The 16003-nt window shown below is 52.6% G+C and overlaps 8 protein-coding genes across 8 annotated transcripts; 4 read left to right on the top strand and 4 right to left on the bottom strand.

The window, feature by feature from the left end:
- Positions 1-229: 229 nt before the first annotated feature.
- N7468_003714 (uncharacterized protein) lies at positions 230-1981 on the bottom strand (the record flags this gene model as incomplete). The annotated part of the gene is given in 3 exon segments (XM_058473011.1): positions 230-1546; positions 1606-1694; positions 1714-1981. The coding sequence occupies 3 exon segments, from the start codon at positions 1979-1981 to the stop codon at positions 230-232; spliced, it is 1674 nt and encodes a 557-aa protein (XP_058332014.1).
- A 1039-nt stretch (positions 1982-3020) lies between these two features.
- On the top strand, positions 3021-4028 carry N7468_003713 (ribose-5-phosphate isomerase RKI1; the record flags this gene model as incomplete). The annotated part of the gene is made up of 3 exons (XM_058473010.1): positions 3021-3534; positions 3630-3928; positions 3978-4028. Coding segments are annotated over 3 exons (864 nt in total), but the record flags the coding sequence as incomplete, so codon positions are not given.
- Positions 4029-4372: 344 nt separating this feature from the next.
- Positions 4373-5591, bottom strand: N7468_003712 (WD40 repeat domain-containing protein; the record flags this gene model as incomplete). The annotated part of the gene is made up of 3 exons (XM_058473009.1): positions 4373-5201; positions 5275-5530; positions 5582-5591. The coding sequence occupies 3 exons, from the start codon at positions 5589-5591 to the stop codon at positions 4373-4375; spliced, it is 1095 nt and encodes a 364-aa protein (XP_058332012.1).
- A 180-nt stretch (positions 5592-5771) lies between these two features.
- Positions 5772-6935, top strand: N7468_003711 (GTPase GPN2; the record flags this gene model as incomplete). Its single annotated transcript, XM_058473008.1, has 3 exons — positions 5772-6060; positions 6114-6214; positions 6270-6935. 3 exons carry the CDS (start codon positions 5772-5774, stop codon positions 6933-6935), a joined length of 1056 nt encoding a protein of 351 aa, XP_058332011.1.
- Positions 6936-7035: 100 nt separating this feature from the next.
- N7468_003710 (Rpp14/Pop5 family protein) lies at positions 7036-7745 on the bottom strand (the record flags this gene model as incomplete). Its single annotated transcript, XM_058473007.1, has 2 exons — positions 7036-7418; positions 7511-7745. The coding sequence occupies 2 exons, from the start codon at positions 7743-7745 to the stop codon at positions 7036-7038; spliced, it is 618 nt and encodes a 205-aa protein (XP_058332010.1).
- Positions 7746-8401: 656 nt separating this feature from the next.
- N7468_003709 (uncharacterized protein) lies at positions 8402-8875 on the top strand (the record flags this gene model as incomplete). The annotated part of the gene is made up of 1 exon (XM_058473006.1): positions 8402-8875. The coding sequence occupies one exon, from the start codon at positions 8402-8404 to the stop codon at positions 8873-8875; it is 474 nt and encodes a 157-aa protein (XP_058332009.1).
- Positions 8876-10203: 1328 nt separating this feature from the next.
- N7468_003708 (uncharacterized protein) lies at positions 10204-12292 on the bottom strand (the record flags this gene model as incomplete). The annotated part of the gene is made up of 5 exons (XM_058473005.1): positions 10204-10989; positions 11040-11726; positions 11792-11967; positions 12023-12099; positions 12159-12292. 5 exons carry the CDS (start codon positions 12290-12292, stop codon positions 10204-10206), a joined length of 1860 nt encoding a protein of 619 aa, XP_058332008.1.
- Positions 12293-13318: 1026 nt separating this feature from the next.
- aclA (putative ATP citrate lyase subunit (Acl)) lies at positions 13319-14843 on the top strand (the record flags this gene model as incomplete). Its single annotated transcript, XM_058473004.1, has 3 exons — positions 13319-13759; positions 13826-14434; positions 14484-14843. 3 exons carry the CDS (start codon positions 13319-13321, stop codon positions 14841-14843), a joined length of 1410 nt encoding a protein of 469 aa, XP_058332007.1.
- Positions 14844-16003: the final 1160 nt, after the last annotated feature.

Genomic DNA, 16003 nt, shown 5'->3' with positions numbered 1-16003 from the left:
AGCTCGATTATTTCAGGGACTTTCCCAAAGCACCGCCGGTGCGGAGACCGTACTCTGTAGATACTGCACTACATTGACAGTTCCTCATCTACATCATTTATCTATGATGAAGACAATAAAATACCCATTGATGCGAAGAGTATTTCACGTATGGTCGTTTTCTCATAGAAAGCTCTACCCCTGTCCTTATCATAAATCGTAAAGCAGCCATGAAGTCGCGCTATATCCGCTAGTGTCCATCACAGACGCAGCATCTCGCTCCGCCCTTGGCGCCGTCATAAACACAAGTGTTGTCCAATGGCACATATTGTCTTGTGAGGACCTTGAGCGCCTCCTGCGCGACCAAACCGCCCACTAGCGAAGATATATTGTGTAATTCCCCTCCCTGGGCCCGGCGCACTTCCTGGATAGCATTCTTGATACCCGCGACAGCCTCCTCGGAGAGTGGCGTCTCTTCGTCACGTACCAAAGTCTCCAGCACCCGCTGTTCATGCGACGCCCACAGGGCATCGTCGTCGATGGACTGGGCATGGCCCCCCTGCCACGACTCTTGGATATCGTTGACGACTGCATCGAGGATCTGGTGCGCCACGAAGAATGACGCCGTGCTATCTGGCATATCGAGACTGCTACGCAGCGCTTTCAGTGTTCCCTTGTCGACCGGCCAGTTGAGCTGCGGGATTTCCCGACCCCGGACCACCTTGATATGCGCCGCGTTCTTGCAGAAAACTTCTACTTCCCGATCGAGAATCGGTCTGGTCCGGCCCAGCTGGGCTTCTAGTTGGCGCACCGTCGCAGTCACTTCCTCCACGTCCTTGCGTGCCTTGTCTTTGTATAAGTTCTGCAGCGCAACGTAATCGGCGGACTGCGCTTTCATGTCGGGGAGAGAGCCCGGGAGAGGCAACAGGTCGTGCCTGGTGTAGAAAGCGTGGATGGCGGCGGCGATGACCCAGAAATCGGCCGAGCGGGCGGTCAAGCGCTGGCACTGCTCCATTTCGAAGATCTCGCGGATTGAGCTGCGGAGACTAAATGGCGAGATGGTTTTCACCACGGCCGCGGCGGCTTCGTCAAAGTTCTCCTCGCCGCCTTCGGCGTTGTCGGTGCGGGCGCCAGAGCGGACGAGGGCGCGGAACTCTGTCTTTTCTTTATAATTGGCCGGTGGATTTCCGCCATGCGTCTGCTTCCAATGTTCGAGGAAATGGAGGAGGATGAAAATGTAGGGAATGTGACCGTGCTGGTGGTCATCTAGAATGCTTATGTCGCCGAGTGCTTTGGCTGCGGCTGCCAGTTCCGGCCATGGATTCAAGAGACGCAGGTCTTGGGTCGACTCTGGGTCAGGATGGGTCTCAACAATTGGGAACTCTTTCGGTAGCTGTAGTGAGAAGGATGCAGTGAATCCGACAGAGTGCGTGTATAGCACAGGGATATCCAGCCCTTGGCACTTTTGAATCAGAGGATCCAGCGTTGAGCGCTTCGTGGGACCAGAAATGACCACCAGGTTGTAGCGTGGCAGAAAATCATCATCTTTGAGGAGACTTGAAATGGGCTACATCCAGTTGTCAGCACAGGTTCTGTGGTGATAGAGACCGGCTCACCTGAACATACCTTTGAGTAAGAATATCCCTGCACGTCGGGATTCAGCTCTCGTAGGAGACGGCATGTTTCATCGGCGCGCGACTTTCCCAGAGAAACTTCTTCGAGGAAGAAGTTAACCCCCCAGATCGGCCTCAGTGACGGTTTCCGGGTCTACGATGGTGAATCCACCCACACCAGGCAGAACGAGGTTCTTCAGCGCCTCCACACCAGCAACGCCGGTGACACCGACGCCACTTGATCCCAGGGCACCATCTGAATTCACCAGTAGCACTCGGGCATCTTCAAGGGCCTGCTGGCCAGTCGCTGCCCACAGCCGGAGTTGTCGGTCATATTTGCGCTCCTTAGATGTTGGACCGGCGTGTGCCCCGAGGAATGAGCTGGCCATCTTGCTTAATTTGGCGAGTGCTGAGCAGATCTTGTCGAGGAAGGAATTTACTCAGCACATATGGGTGTCCTACGGGCCCCAGATGATCAAATTGGAATTTCGACCCCTCAATCTGCGTAATTAGACCTGTGTGGTGATGGCGAGGTGTTGTTGATGTCTGAGTGGAGTTTGACTAATACAGCGCCAGGTTGCCTGCCTGATCGCCAAGGCCGTGGATGGGAACTAGAACACTGAAGGATATAGATCCTCAACTAGTCAGTCAAGAATTGCCAGCCGTGTTTAGTATTCAAACTCCTCCATCTTGGTGGCCTTCTGCTCCGTTACACATGATCTTTACTTGACAGCCATTGTAATCTGGTGCTGCTACTTGCCCGATCTGGCGTGTATACCATCGTGGATCCGACAACCCCGCCTTCAAGTGTACTAAGGACCATAGCAAGCATTTCACTTGAGACTCAGTAGTTACTGCATGCGGGTTTCTGCTATCTGATAGGTCGTAGCGAACATTTTGATTTTCAAGCAGCACTCTATACTAATGCTAAGTATCTTGTAGTACGTGCCGGTCGTTCCGTTGCATCAGCCAGCAGGAGATCAAAGGCATTGCTATGTGCATGACGTCGCAGAAGAAACTACAGCCCGTCACCTCACTGCCTAACCAATACTCATAAGGGATCTACTGGTGCGAGTCCAATAGATGCCAGGATGTAGTAGAGCTTCTATGCAATTGCTGCCTGGTCACGGTGGAAGTTCGGCACTCCTTTCTATACAGAATGCAATCTACTGCCGCCTTGTGCGCTACCAGTACTAATCCCACGCGAGTATGATTACCTACCAGTAATAGTGTGCTATTTGCTCCAGACAACCCTCAATGGAATGGCCTCGCCAAGGTCGATCATCACCTCTGATTTAGTTCCCCTCGGTGTAAGAAGGCAAGCCCGAACCCCACTAACGGGAATGACGCGGTGGTGCAGACCCCCCCCACTCGGCGGGAATCGACGAAAAGCGGGATTTCAAGTTCAAAAGCCCTCGATCTTCATCCATGTACTTCAAGTTCCTCTGCTCCCCCAGGCCCTGCCTTGCTCTTCGCTCTTGTCCCGTCGTACCCGCCTTTTGTCCGATCCCCCATCTTAGGCCTCGCCCACTGCAACCCCACCTACGCCCTCGTTTCCAATCCGGCATGTCCGACGTTGAAGCCGCTAAGCGCGCCGCAGCAAAGGCCGCAGTCGCAAACCACTACCCCCACGAGGCCCGCTGGGTCGGGATCGGCAGTGGCACCACCGTGGTTTACGTAGTCGAGGCTATCAAGGAACTTGGTGTTGATACCTCTGCGACCCGCTTCGTCCCAACCGGTTATCAGTCCCGCCAGCTCATTGTCAAGGCGGGCTTGACGGCTGTCGAGTTTGATTCTATCCCCGCGGGCACGATCCTCGATGTGGCTTTTGACGGAGCGGACGAGGTTGACGATGAACTAAACTGCATCAAGGGCGGCGGCGCCTGCTTGTTCCAGGAGAAGATCGTAGCCATGCAGGCAAAGGAGTTTATTGTCGTAGCTGGTAGGACCCTTCTTTTTCTTTTTCTCCCTCCATCTGAAATGCCAACCTCCCCCCATGGTACCCTTCTAATCAAATCGCTTTTTGAACAATCCCAGACTCTCGCAAGCTTCAGTCGCGCCTCCTTACCAATTGGAAATACGTTCCTATCGAGGTTGCCCCTATCGCCGCATACCGCGTCCTGACCAAGCTCAAGGAGCTGGGTAGTACCAACCCTGTAATCCGCACCATGGCAGATGAGAAGCAGGGCCCCCGGAAGACCGACCAAGACTTCTTCATCATCGATGCGCCGTTCCCACAGCTCCTCACCAAGGCGGATGTTGCTGCCGGAAAGACCGGCGAGGGCATTGAGGGTGTTTGGGAAGTTAACACCTTGGCTCGCCGCATCGTCGAGATTGTTGGTGTGCTCGAGGTTGGTATTTTCTCGGGCCTGACTGGCCCCCCAGGCGGCCGCCGCCGGTGGTGTCGGTGGTCAGCGACCAGTTGCGGCGTACTTCGGTATGCCTGATGGATCTGTTTCATCGCGCACGGCCAGCGATTGAAGGGGAATGAACAGGGTGTCGATTTCGGGGGGGGGGGATTTTGTTCGGAACTAATTGATTGCATTGAATTGAGGACACATAAAGCCATGAGTGATACCAGACTTGGGCGCTTTGCCCAGGAGAAAGATATGTTTGAAAATAAAAAGAGCACGGGCACCGTAGAAATGAAGGAATACATTGTAAAACTTGGTATTTTTCATCGAATCATTACATCTGGCATGGTGGTATCAAAGAAAGACCTGAATAGGCCGGCGAGAGATCCATCTTTTTTTTTCGGGGGGGGCTCTACTTGGGGGGCTCTACTTGGGACCCTTACCCTTAGCCTCAGTCTCACTCAGCTTGCGAACAAAGACCTGCACGGCTCCCTCGGCCATCCCCTCTAGGTCCTCTTCTCCATTCTCGAATCCGGGGCTCACACCGATAGCCATGTACTTGCCATTACCACTGAAACCGATCGCTGCAATACTGGAGGAATACTTAGGATAGAGGCGAATACGTCGCTTCGTGATACCATCCCACAGCGCGACAACCCCGTCTCCACCGCCGGAGGCAAAAGTTCCGTGAACAGGGTGGAAAGCAAGCGCATTGACAGGATAGACAATGTCGGTATCCTCCGCTTCGTCGGTTTGGCGGTGGCACTTGAATGCGTACTTGCGTGCCTGCGACTCGGGCGATGGGTCGAACCATTCAACGGCCACTCGGCCTTCGATGCTGGACATGGCGTAGCCTAGATCATCGGGCATGCAGGCCACAGCTCGGGTCATGAACTTCAGGCTGCTTTCGCGCCGCTGCCAGGGCTCAACCTCGACTCGGGTGCCATTGGTGCTGGTGCTGTCGGATTGAGCGGTGAGAAGGGCGAGCGCCTTGAGATCGTAAATGTTGAATGCGCGTGAAGCCATTCCAACGACGAGCTTGGTCGGGGTGAGCGAGATAGCGAAGGGCTTCGAAGGGAGGGGCACAGTTGCTGGCACGGGTTCAGAATCAGGGCCATCATCCAGGCGGTGGACATGGAGGGTCGAGTCCCATGAGGACGAGATGACGATGTTGTGTTCGGGACTGTAGACGACGTGTCGCACGGGTTGGTCATGGGTGCTGAGGACAGTCTGGGTGGACGTATTAAGATCGATTCTAGAACATTAGCAGTCTGTTAGCTTACACCGTCCAATTCGGGCTTCTTCGCACTTGTGATCGGGATACTCACTTGCGCACATCCCAATCTAATCCTGCGGTGAAGACCTCATTTTCATTTTGGCCGAAGCAGAGATCGAGGACGGGTGCTCGGTGCTCAAACTTCTGGAGAAGCTTACCTTCTCCCACTTCACCGTTCTCGTCGCGTAGATCGTAAAGGTAAACATTCTTGTCCCATGACGACACCGCAATGCGAGTGGACTCCGGATCGGGGGAGAATTTCAACGCGGTGATAGCGTCCGTCGGCGGCGAGGCCACATTGAATTGATCTTGGGATAGTTAGAAGAGAGGCATTCTATCAGATCTTAGTGAGTACCTACTGGACGACATCGCGAACGAAGAGCGCAGCACTTGGGGAAGCAAGGTTCGTTCGGCGCGGCTGAAGCTTGAAGCAGCCGCATTTATTGCCAGAACATTCCGCCTGTTCCCCGCGCGGCCTGATAAAAAAAAAAGGTGCCGTCACCCCGTCGGTCTTCCTTTGAACGATTGTCTCTTAACATTCTGCCCCGCATGCCCTTCGCACAACTTGTCATTGGGCCTCCTGGTGCAGGCAAATCAACATATTGTAATGGCATGCACCAATTTCTGGGGGCTATTGGCCGAAAATGCTCCGTCGTGAATTTGGACCCCGCCAACGACAAGACTTCATACCCATGTGCGCTGGACGTACGGGACTTAGTCACGTTGGAGGAAATTATGGATGAAGATAAGCTGGGCCCAAATGGGGCTACGTTGTATGCTCTTGAAGAGCTCGAAGAGAATTACGCATGGTTAGAGGAAGGCCTGAAGGAGCTGGGAGGTCCGTCACAATCCCAGCATGACTGTCGTTCTTTCAAGCTAATTTACATACAGAGGACTATGTTCTATTCGACTGCCCTGGCCAAGTCGAGCTATTCACACACCATTCCTCTTTGCGAAATATCTTTTTCAGAATCCAGAAACTAGGCTATCGAGTTCGTCTATTCTCATGTCGATGTCTTCCAAAGCTTATGCTAACTGTGTCTTTAGCTCATAGTCATTCACCTCGTTGATTCCTACGCCCTCACTCTTCCATCCATGTATATATCTGCTCTTCTCCTCTCCCTTCGCGCCATGCTACAGCTTGATCTCCCGCATCTGAACGTCCTCACCAAAATCGACAACCTCTCCAACTACAATGATCTCCCGTTCAACCTTGAATTCTACACTGAAGTCCAAGATTTATCATATCTTCTTCCCCATCTCGAAGCCGAGTCTTCAAGGCTTGCGCATAACAAGTTTGGTGCTTTGAACACCGCCATAATCGACCTGGTCGAGGAGTTTGGCCTCGTAGCATTTGAGACGCTGGCGGTGGAGGACAAAAAGAGCATGATGAGTCTTCTTCGAGCCATCGATCGGGCATCCGGATACGCATTTGGCCCTGCAGAAGGAGCTAATGACACCGTATGGCAGGTTGCCGTTCGAGAAGGCTTGGGCATAACGGATGTGCGGGATGTGCAAGAGAGATGGCTTGATGCAAAGGACGAGTATGACGAGCTTGAACACCAGGAATTAGAGGCCGAAGCGCAGGCACGGAACGAGGCAGAGAAGGCAGCTACAGCTGGGGATCCTGATGACCTTGATGAGGACGAGGATTTGGCGAACTGGAAAGGACCTCTTCCAGATAGCGGCGTCAAGGTCCGGCGCAAGGCCTGATATTAAGGGGAACATGCCCATCCTTAGATGTATAATAGCGCACTTATCGCAATTCAACAGGGTATCATTAATGGTACAAAGGTCGCTCAAAAGACCATATTCAATCATCCTCATCATCCAACATTTCCTCATCTTCACTTTCATCCACGATTGTTTTCACGGTAGCAGGATTCAGGGTTGGAACAGCGGGGTCAGAAGCCCCCGAAATCAGATCTCCCAGCACGCTTGACTCCGCAACACCTCGGGCGCGGACAATTTCTCTCCTTGCCCGCCGAATTGCTTCTTCCTCGGCCTTGCGCATGGTCCCTGATACCCGCAGTACTCTGAACACACATGGGCGTTCCTTCCCGCCCGTGACTTTCTTCCCTGCTGGGCCCGGGGCTGGCACATGGGACATGTATGTTAGTGCGGACCAGACAAGGCGAAAAGAGGCACGAGGGCACCGGATGATGGCTGTGGAAGTTGCAGGAGAAAGGTATTTCACTAACACGTCGACCCGCCGTTAGTACTTACTTTGATGTCGATCCACACTCGTCGGAAAGCAACTGGAGTGGAGATTCGAGACTTGTACGCACCATTGATTCCAGTGGCAGCTGCGCCGCCCAGCCTTCCAACTCCCCAGTCACCGTATAGTTCGGCGACCTCTTCGCGAATCATCTTTGCCAGAAGACCGGGGGAGAGCGCGTCAGAGGTCGGGGCATGAATGGCTAATTGGGGAGACGCCGTAGAAGATTTGGACTTGGGAGGCCATGTTTCCGGCTCTGGGTAGAGGATGTCGAGGAGAAGGTAACGGTTTTTCAGGCGAACCATGGCGTGTGCTTTGTGGACAAAGTCGTTAGGGCCATCGCGGGAGAAAATGGAGTCGCGGTGCGCGATTAGATAAGATAAGCCGATAAGCGTGGGCGCTGATCTATTAGGCTATTAGATCTACACGTCGTTACTTGATGGTGAGAATCTACAAATAAAGAGACAAGGGGTACAAAGCCTAGATTTACTGGGCTCAATTGGGTTATGGGAGACTCTTTCAGGGACCGGAGCTTATCAGCCATGTAAAAGGGGTTTCCAGCCGTCTGGGACCGTTGCATGATAAAGCATATTACGCCGAGCATGGCCGTCAGTCCGTATAATATACTCGTCATCCTTTGGAAAGCTCCGGGCACTCTTTTAGACTACAAAGGCAATCCGACTACCTTGTTTGACGGAGATATCCACTGTGGGATATTATTCAATTTCTAAATGCCCAACACATAATTTCGCTTCTTTCTCCAAAGCTACCCGACCTTCCTTTCTTCGTCTCTTTCCTATCACGACTTTCGAGAGCCTGAACAGAAAGTCCATTGACCACCATGAGCGGCGGGCAAGATTTAGAAACTGTCACCGACAATTATTCCACGAGGATTGTGTATTCGGGCACGCCCATCATGGCAAGGTCCGGTGACAATCTACGTTCATCTCGCTGTACGATAATGAGATTATTGGAAAAGCTCAAGTTCAAGAAGGCTGGGCAAATTGCTGGACTGAATCGAGATATTGACACTGAAAAATACCTTCACCTTCAGGAATCAGCCTTTGACGTGGAGAAAGCTAGTGTGGGGGAGAAACCCGTTGAGACTGAGAAGTCTCTTGACTCTCAAAATGTCAGTCCCGGCCATGAGGCCAAATTGACTCCACGCAGTACTTCACTTTCCCGAAAGATCCTTGCGAATCAAAGCCTTGGGATGATCTACACTCAAGTCCCATTTGATAAAAGTATCCATCGGCAGCAGGACAAGGTATGGGACTGCCTCGAAGGCCAATATGTGGCAAAAGACCAGATGAAATGGTACCTACGCAAGGTCAGCGCCCGCTGTGCTTTATTCCCTGCATGTCTTATTAATTCCAGGCTTAGGGAGACCTCATGTCCGGGAAAAGTTCCCTCAGCTACGGTTGGCGCAGGCTAAGCCCCGCAAGTAGCCCCTGCCAGTGGAGACACGAGGCAATCTATGCGTGTAGCAAGGAAAAAGCACCCTCCACATATACACGCCATGTGAAGAGAATCTGCCAAATCAAAATTGATCAGAATCTGATCCGTGATTGCTTCACAGATTATTGTGGACACACAGGTGTGTGGTCGAAGAAAATAAGCTACCGTGTTGAGATGATCCCCTACGACACCTACGTAGAGTTCCAGGTTTTGCATAAGGATATACTGCTTGGGTCGGAGAGAGTGAACGTACAGGTTGCCTAGCGGGAGTCAGTGAAGAGGTGTCATGCGCAGCGCAAGGGGATTTGCTAAGAACTTTTTGCTTAAGATATGAAGATGTGAGTCGTTGCTGCCACGCTAGTCGTGTCATGTTCTTGCTCAATGGTTCACTTTGAACGGCAAGTTTCTTTCCAAGACAATTTTCCTTACTACTCAAGTAATAATTATTGCATGGGCCCTATCGACGTCTCCCATGTTTTTCAAGAAGCATGCTGGCTCAACTCCATCGCGGCAATTGTAGAATGAACGGAATGAGAACCTGCAAAAACACCTTCGTCCCTTTTAGGATAGATCCGAGGTCTTGCCTGTTTTCGCTAAACGGAGCAGCAAGTACTGGTAGCTTTGCTGTTCCACCGATCCGGAGACGAATCTAACATTCATGCGCTCGAAATCCGAAACCTTCAATATTGACCATGAGACTTTACCTGTGATCATCAGGCAGAGGGACTCTGCATTTCTCAAGTCTCATCTGTCCGAGCCGTAGCCTTGGTGCAGGGTAGATCCTCTATATATATTCTGGATCTGTCAATATAACAATCGTCCACTGGCTCACTTCGAGGGCTCGAAGGCTTCGTGGAGTTCTTTGGTCGATTAATCCTTGGAACCACATAGGCTTTTCCTGCGACAGGACTAGTTGAACCAAAAGGAGTACTGAAGAGAAACTTTGGAAAAGAGGCAAAGTCAAGCTATCATGGTGTATATTCATCATGCAAGGGTACGTTCATTAAGTCCCTAGGGAGATCTAGTCATCTAAACAATTAAATCAGAACCGTAGTCGGGCATAGCACCGTTTTCCATCCCCGGCGGCATCCACATCTGCCCCCTGTACATCGGGACTAGAGCCCCAGCCGCGGGCAATCGCATCAGGCGTTGGGGAAACACGCGCAGAAACTGCTTTGGACAATAGAGAAATAAAATAAAATAGGGTAAAACAAAAAGGATTAACCATCCAAACTCCGCCATCCTTCCGATCAGGACGGTCTTTATGCCACCAGCGGACGGCGCTGCTAATCATGAAAAGGGAAATCACATGCTGACCTCGACACGGCCTTCCGCACCACCCTTCTGCAGGGTGGGGAGAAGGTAGGTGATGTCGTCCCATGGGTGGCGGTACAACCCAGTGCGCAGGCGCTTCTGGTCGAGGTAGTGGGCGATCAGACCGATGCTGCGACCCAGAACGAACAGACCGTTGAGGACACCCATGCGCATGTAGTCCTCGACCTCCTCGCCGGAGAAGGCACCACAGTTGCGGAGCAGGTCAACGAAGCAGACAGCAACACAGCCGTCAACGTTCAGGATCAGGTTGTCCTTCTTGGAGGTGGTGACAGTCTCGACCGCAATGGCGTAGTCGAGCAGCTTGGTAGAAGGGAAATGCTTCTTCGCGAACTCCTTGACGAGCTCGACACGGAGATCGGGGTTGTTACGGGACTTGACCTTGTGGCCGATACCGGGGATCAGCTTGTTCTCCTTGCGCATGATGTCGACGAAGTCACGGGGGCTGAGACCCTTGTCGAAGGCCTTGGTGAACTCCTCAGCGGCACCGTCCAGCGCACCACCAAAGCGAGAGCCAATGGTCAAGAGACCGGAGACCAGAGCAGAGATCAGGTCCTTGCCGGCACGGGTAGTGATGATCGTGTTCATAGCACCAGACACGGCGGGACCGTGGTCAGCCGTAAGCATGAGCACCATCTCCAAGAACTTGCTAGCGTAGCGAGGCAGACGGCGACGGAACCACAGAAGAGACATGACACCGCCAATACCAATGTCCTCACGGAAGACATCAGAGATGGGCATACCGGCGTACAGCAGCTCCTGGCCACGGTCGTCGGAATGGTGGAGATGAAAGCAGCCGGCTTACGGACAAGACCAAGCTCCTGGGCCCAAGAGTAGTCAATGGGGATCTTGGGGACGACAGGCTCGGCGGCAGGGACGATGTTGCCCTTCTGGACCTCAGCATCGTAGACAGCCTTCAGGACGTGGGGCAGTTCCTCGAAGGTGTCGGGGACGTGGATGCCGGCCTCACGCATAGCCTTGTTCTTGTAAACGGCAGTCTCGAGCTGAGAGTTAGCAGAGGCACCGGCGTGGCCGAATTGAACCTCAGTCTTGAACATGCTGGCGCAAGTGCCGATAGCCCAGGCCACAATGGGCTTGGTGATAGTGCCGTTCTTGATAGCCTCGATCACACGGTACTCCTCAACACCACCGACCTCACCGAGCAGAACAAGGATCTTGCACTCGGGCTCGTTCTGGTAACGAAGCAAGTGGTCAATGAAAGTCGTACCGGGGTAACGGTCACCACCGATAGCAACACCCTCATAGACACCGTCGGTGTTCTGGGAGATGATGTTGTTCAACTCGTTGGACATACCACCAGACTTGGAGACGTAACCAACGGACCCCTTGCGGTAGAGCTTGGAGGCAACGATGTTGTCCATCATACCACCAGTGTTACCGATCTTGAAAGCACCAGGCTTGATACCACCGACGGTGGCGGGGCCGATGATAGTGATACCCTTCTCCTTGGCAGTAACCAGGATCTCACGAGCACGCTAGAAAAAGGCAATTGTCAGTCTGATGCTTTTACTCTAAAACCTCGAATAAATTCCAAACTTACACGCTCGGGGACACCCTCGGCAATGATGGCAATTGAGCGAATCTGGGGGAATTGCATCAACTCCATGGTGGACTGGTAGACGGAACGGGAAGAGGCGAAGTTGACAACGGTGTCGACATCGGGGTGCTTAGCAATGGCCTTCTCGACGTCCTGGTAGACGGGGAGGGAGGGTCTCGCTGGTACCCCAGTACATCTTGCTGACGAATTGACCGCCGAAAGTGTAGATGATACCGGCTACAGAGGGGGTGGAGCGCTTGCAAATGAAGTCAAAGTCGAGCATGCCCTGCACGGCTCGTGGTTGCATGCCACTGTTCCAGTTAGCATCCTTGGACTTCAATTGCAATCGGATGGCCGGAGGCTAACTTACTATACGAAGCATCGTGTCTTGTTGTGGAAGAGGGCGTGGTTGAGGGGTGAGAGGACGCGGCTAGGAGGTTCGAAACGGGTGATGTTGTCGTTGGCATTACCGCCAGCGGCGGCCGACAGAGAAGTGGAGGGCATGATGAATCTGTCAAGTCAAAGGATTGTTAGGGAGGAATTCGAAGGAAATTAAGAGGAGAGGGGTAGAAAAGTTAGACGTAGGGATGATGGAGGACTTACTATTTGTGCAAACACCCGCTTCAATGAGAACCTTGGAAATAGATGGAAGGAAGAAAAAAGGGAGGTAGGGAGGAGAGAAAAGATGGCGAATAAGCAGGAGAGACTCGTAGATACGGTGTACAGCTCGTCCCAGAAAATCCATCCAGAAATTGCTCAACAGACTCACAAATACCAGGTACGGCCTGTACTGCCCCACTACGACCCACCGTTGTGAGGATCGCCTGACAGCTGTAATACCGTAATCTATCCGCCTCTGTGCTGCTGGCTGCTTCGGTGCTCCTCCAGAGCAGGCCTGATCTTCGGGTCCATGCACTTTACCCCGGACTCGTCGTAGCGGTAGAGAGGCTTGCCAGGGAGTTGCAGATTCAGGTAAAACTAGTCAATTGGTATAACGTAGTGTTCTGTAGGCACTACTCTGCTTTTACACGTTCTAAACTCTTCAATGCATGTACTTTGCCCTCAGCATCCAAAAAGCCAGCCAGGACTTTGCTCAACGCCCTTCAAAATCTTCCCATGCGCCTGGGCTGATCGGATCCGGCGGTGTCCAACACCCAACAGAAAACCCGCCAAGCTGGAATTACAATACGTAACGGGAAGCTAGGCCCCCTCGATTGCCTGAACACTGCAGTACAGGTATCCATCCCCAACAAGAGCTGACCTTAACCCCCCCACCTTTCCCACCTTAACTACGAATTCTCAATAGCGGTCAATATGATTCGCCCCGCATCCAACGCCGAAACCACGTCTACGCTGTAATCTCCAGCACATTTTTTTTTACTGCGCTGTACGCTGCATATTCTAGTCTTGTTCCGACCCCTGGAAAAGAGCTCTCCCAGAAAAAAAAAATATCCTCCTCTCTTTTCTCTATCTTCGATCAATTCCGCTCCTCATCTCTCCTACACATTCTACACATTTCACACACACATCATGTCCGCCAAATCCATTTACGAGGCCGATGGTAAGGCCATCCTCAACTACCACCTTACTCGTGCTCCTGTGATCAAGCCTACTCCTTTGCCTCCTTCCTCCACACACAACCCTCCTGCTCGTCTCGCCTCGCTGGACTTCCCGGATGACAAGGCCCCCAAGGATGTCCTCGACCAGGCGGAGATCACCTACCCTTGGCTCCTCACCCCCGGCGCCAAGTTTGTCGCAAAGCCCGATCAATTGATCAAGCGTCGTGGCAAGAGCGGTCTTCTGGCTCTGAACAAGACCTGGGCTGAGGCTCGTGAGTGGATTGAGGCTCGTGCCGCCAAGGACGTCCAAGTTGAGACCGTCACTGGTGTTCTGCGTCACTTCCTCGTCGAGCCTTTTGTGCCACACCCGCAGGAGACTGAGTACTACATCAACATCAACTCCGTCCGTGAGGTATGCAGACAATTGACTTCTCAGGATCCTCGATTGGAGCTTCATTGTGCTAACTTTGGCTTTTAGGGAGACTGGATCCTCTTCACTGATGAGGGTGGTGTTGACGTTGGCGATGTCGATGCTAAGGCCAAGAAGATTCTCATTCCTGTCCAGCTCAAGGACTTCCCCTCCAACGAGACTCTGGCGGCTGAGCTCCTGCCCAACGTCCCTAAGGGTATCCACAATGTCCTGGTGGACTTCATCTCCCGCCTGTACGCCGTCTATGTCGACTGCCAGTTCACCTACCTCGAGATCAATCCTCTGGTGGTCATCCCCAACGCCGATGCCACCTCTGCCGATGTGCACTTCCTCGATCTGGCTGCCAAGCTTGACCAGACCGCTGAGTTCGAGTGTGGCACCAAGTGGGCTATTGCTCGTAGCCCCGCTGCTCTGGGTCTGACTGCTGTCGCTCCTGCCGACGGCAAGGTCAACATCGACGCTGGTCCGCCGATGGAGTTCCCCGCCCCCTTCGGTCGTGAGATGACCAAGGAGGAAAAGTACATCTCGGACATGGACGCCAAGACCGGTGCGTCCCTCAAGCTGACCGTCCTGAACGCCGAGGGCCGTGTCTGGACCCTGGTTGCTGGTGGTGGTGCCTCCGTCGTCTATGCCGATGCCATTGCCTCCGCTGGCTTCGTCAGTGAGCTCGCCAATTACGGTGAGTACTCCCGGTGCTCCCTCCGAGGCCCAGACCTACAACTACGCCCGCACTGTCCTCGACCTGATGCTGCGCGCTCCTACCCACCCCGAGGGCAAGGTCCTCTTCATCGGTGGTGGTATTGCCAACTTCACCAACGTTGCCAGCACTTTCAAGGGTGTCATCCGCGCTCTGCGTGACGTTGCCCCCGTCCTTAACGAGCACAAGGTCCAGATCTGGGTCCGTCGTGCCGGTCCTAACTACCAGGAGGGTCTTAAGAACATTAAGGCCGCTGGTGTCGAGCTCGGTCTGGACATGCACGTCTACGGCCCCGAGATGCACGTTTCTGGTATCGTTCCCCTCGCCCTGCAGGGCAAGCAGACCGACATCAAGGAATTCGGCGCATAGATGTGATGATTGGATTTGTCTTCTTTAATGCCGGTGTCTCTTGCTTTTGACAGTTTGTTTTCTTCTTTTTGTTGCAGCGTCTCTCCTCCTACCCTGTTGCATGGGTTTTGTGTGGTATAATGCATGGCATGATATGATATTTGGCGGGATGCCTTTGTGAGGTTTCGTTTCTCGAGCCTCGGGTCTGTCCCGTTTCACTGGTCGAGGGTATGGCGTTTAATCCTACCCGGACGAAAAAGACTGGTTTGGTGCCGACGTACATGATTAGATTTCCTTTTATGTTCACCCCAGGGATAGAGGTGATGTCCCAGCGGATAATATCAGATGAAATAAACTCCCACTACATTCTAAATTATTTGTCCCCTCCCGGCGCAGTAGACCTTCCCAGATTGCTTCATCTGAAATGCTCAACGACGTAGCGGTGGTTGTCTCTTCAAACGCGCTAACCCCTTGAAGATTGGTTCTATTTCGCATTCCATCCAAAGGGAGCGCTCCATTTGTCTATGTCGATAAGCTCTAGCTGTCTTCTCAAAATGCCATCCGTATGAACAAGGCTTCAATCGTCCTCGTTCATAAAGAAATACACTGATGCTGGCAAGTAGCAAACTTAAAATACGAAAGTTACCGAATATACCGTAAAACAATAACAGATCTATAAAAGACTCCACACAAGCTCCTGAAAACGGGTCCTGCACCCCGGATTTCCGATGAAAAGGATAGATCCGCTGATTGAGATCACCAGGAACCGATCAGCTGGATAAGCTAGGGTCTGGATCACGAGGTGACATGGGCAAGGGCGAGGATGGCGGGTGTGAGTGGCCCGCGGCTGGGACGACTTCCGCTGCACCGAGATCTAATCTCGGACGAACGGGTGCGGCTCTAAGCGGATTGCGGCCAATGACAACGGAAGGAGAGTATATGGAGAGATGATCTGGCCTATAGGAATTCAGAATGAAAGGGGCTCTGGAGATTCGCTTGTGGATGTTCAATTTGTAGCTGGCTTAAAACCATAGTTGAAGCCCAAGTCATGTCCTATTGCGAATTTGACACTCTGGGATGGAGAACCCCAGGAATCCGCAGAGAACACTCTCCGTCTGAGCTATGAGGACTCTATATTATGTTTAAACACTATTGACTATTTCACATATTCAGGTAGACAC

Source organism: Penicillium chermesinum, assembly GCF_028974085.1.
Source record: "Penicillium chermesinum strain IBT 19713 chromosome Unknown utg000003l:1.0-5111272.0:1.0-5115320.0, whole genome shotgun sequence".
Lineage (NCBI taxonomy): Eukaryota > Fungi > Ascomycota > Eurotiomycetes > Eurotiales > Aspergillaceae > Penicillium > Penicillium chermesinum.
The sequence above is the reverse complement of the archived record's forward strand: the minus strand, read 5'-3'. Positions and strand labels throughout refer to the sequence as shown.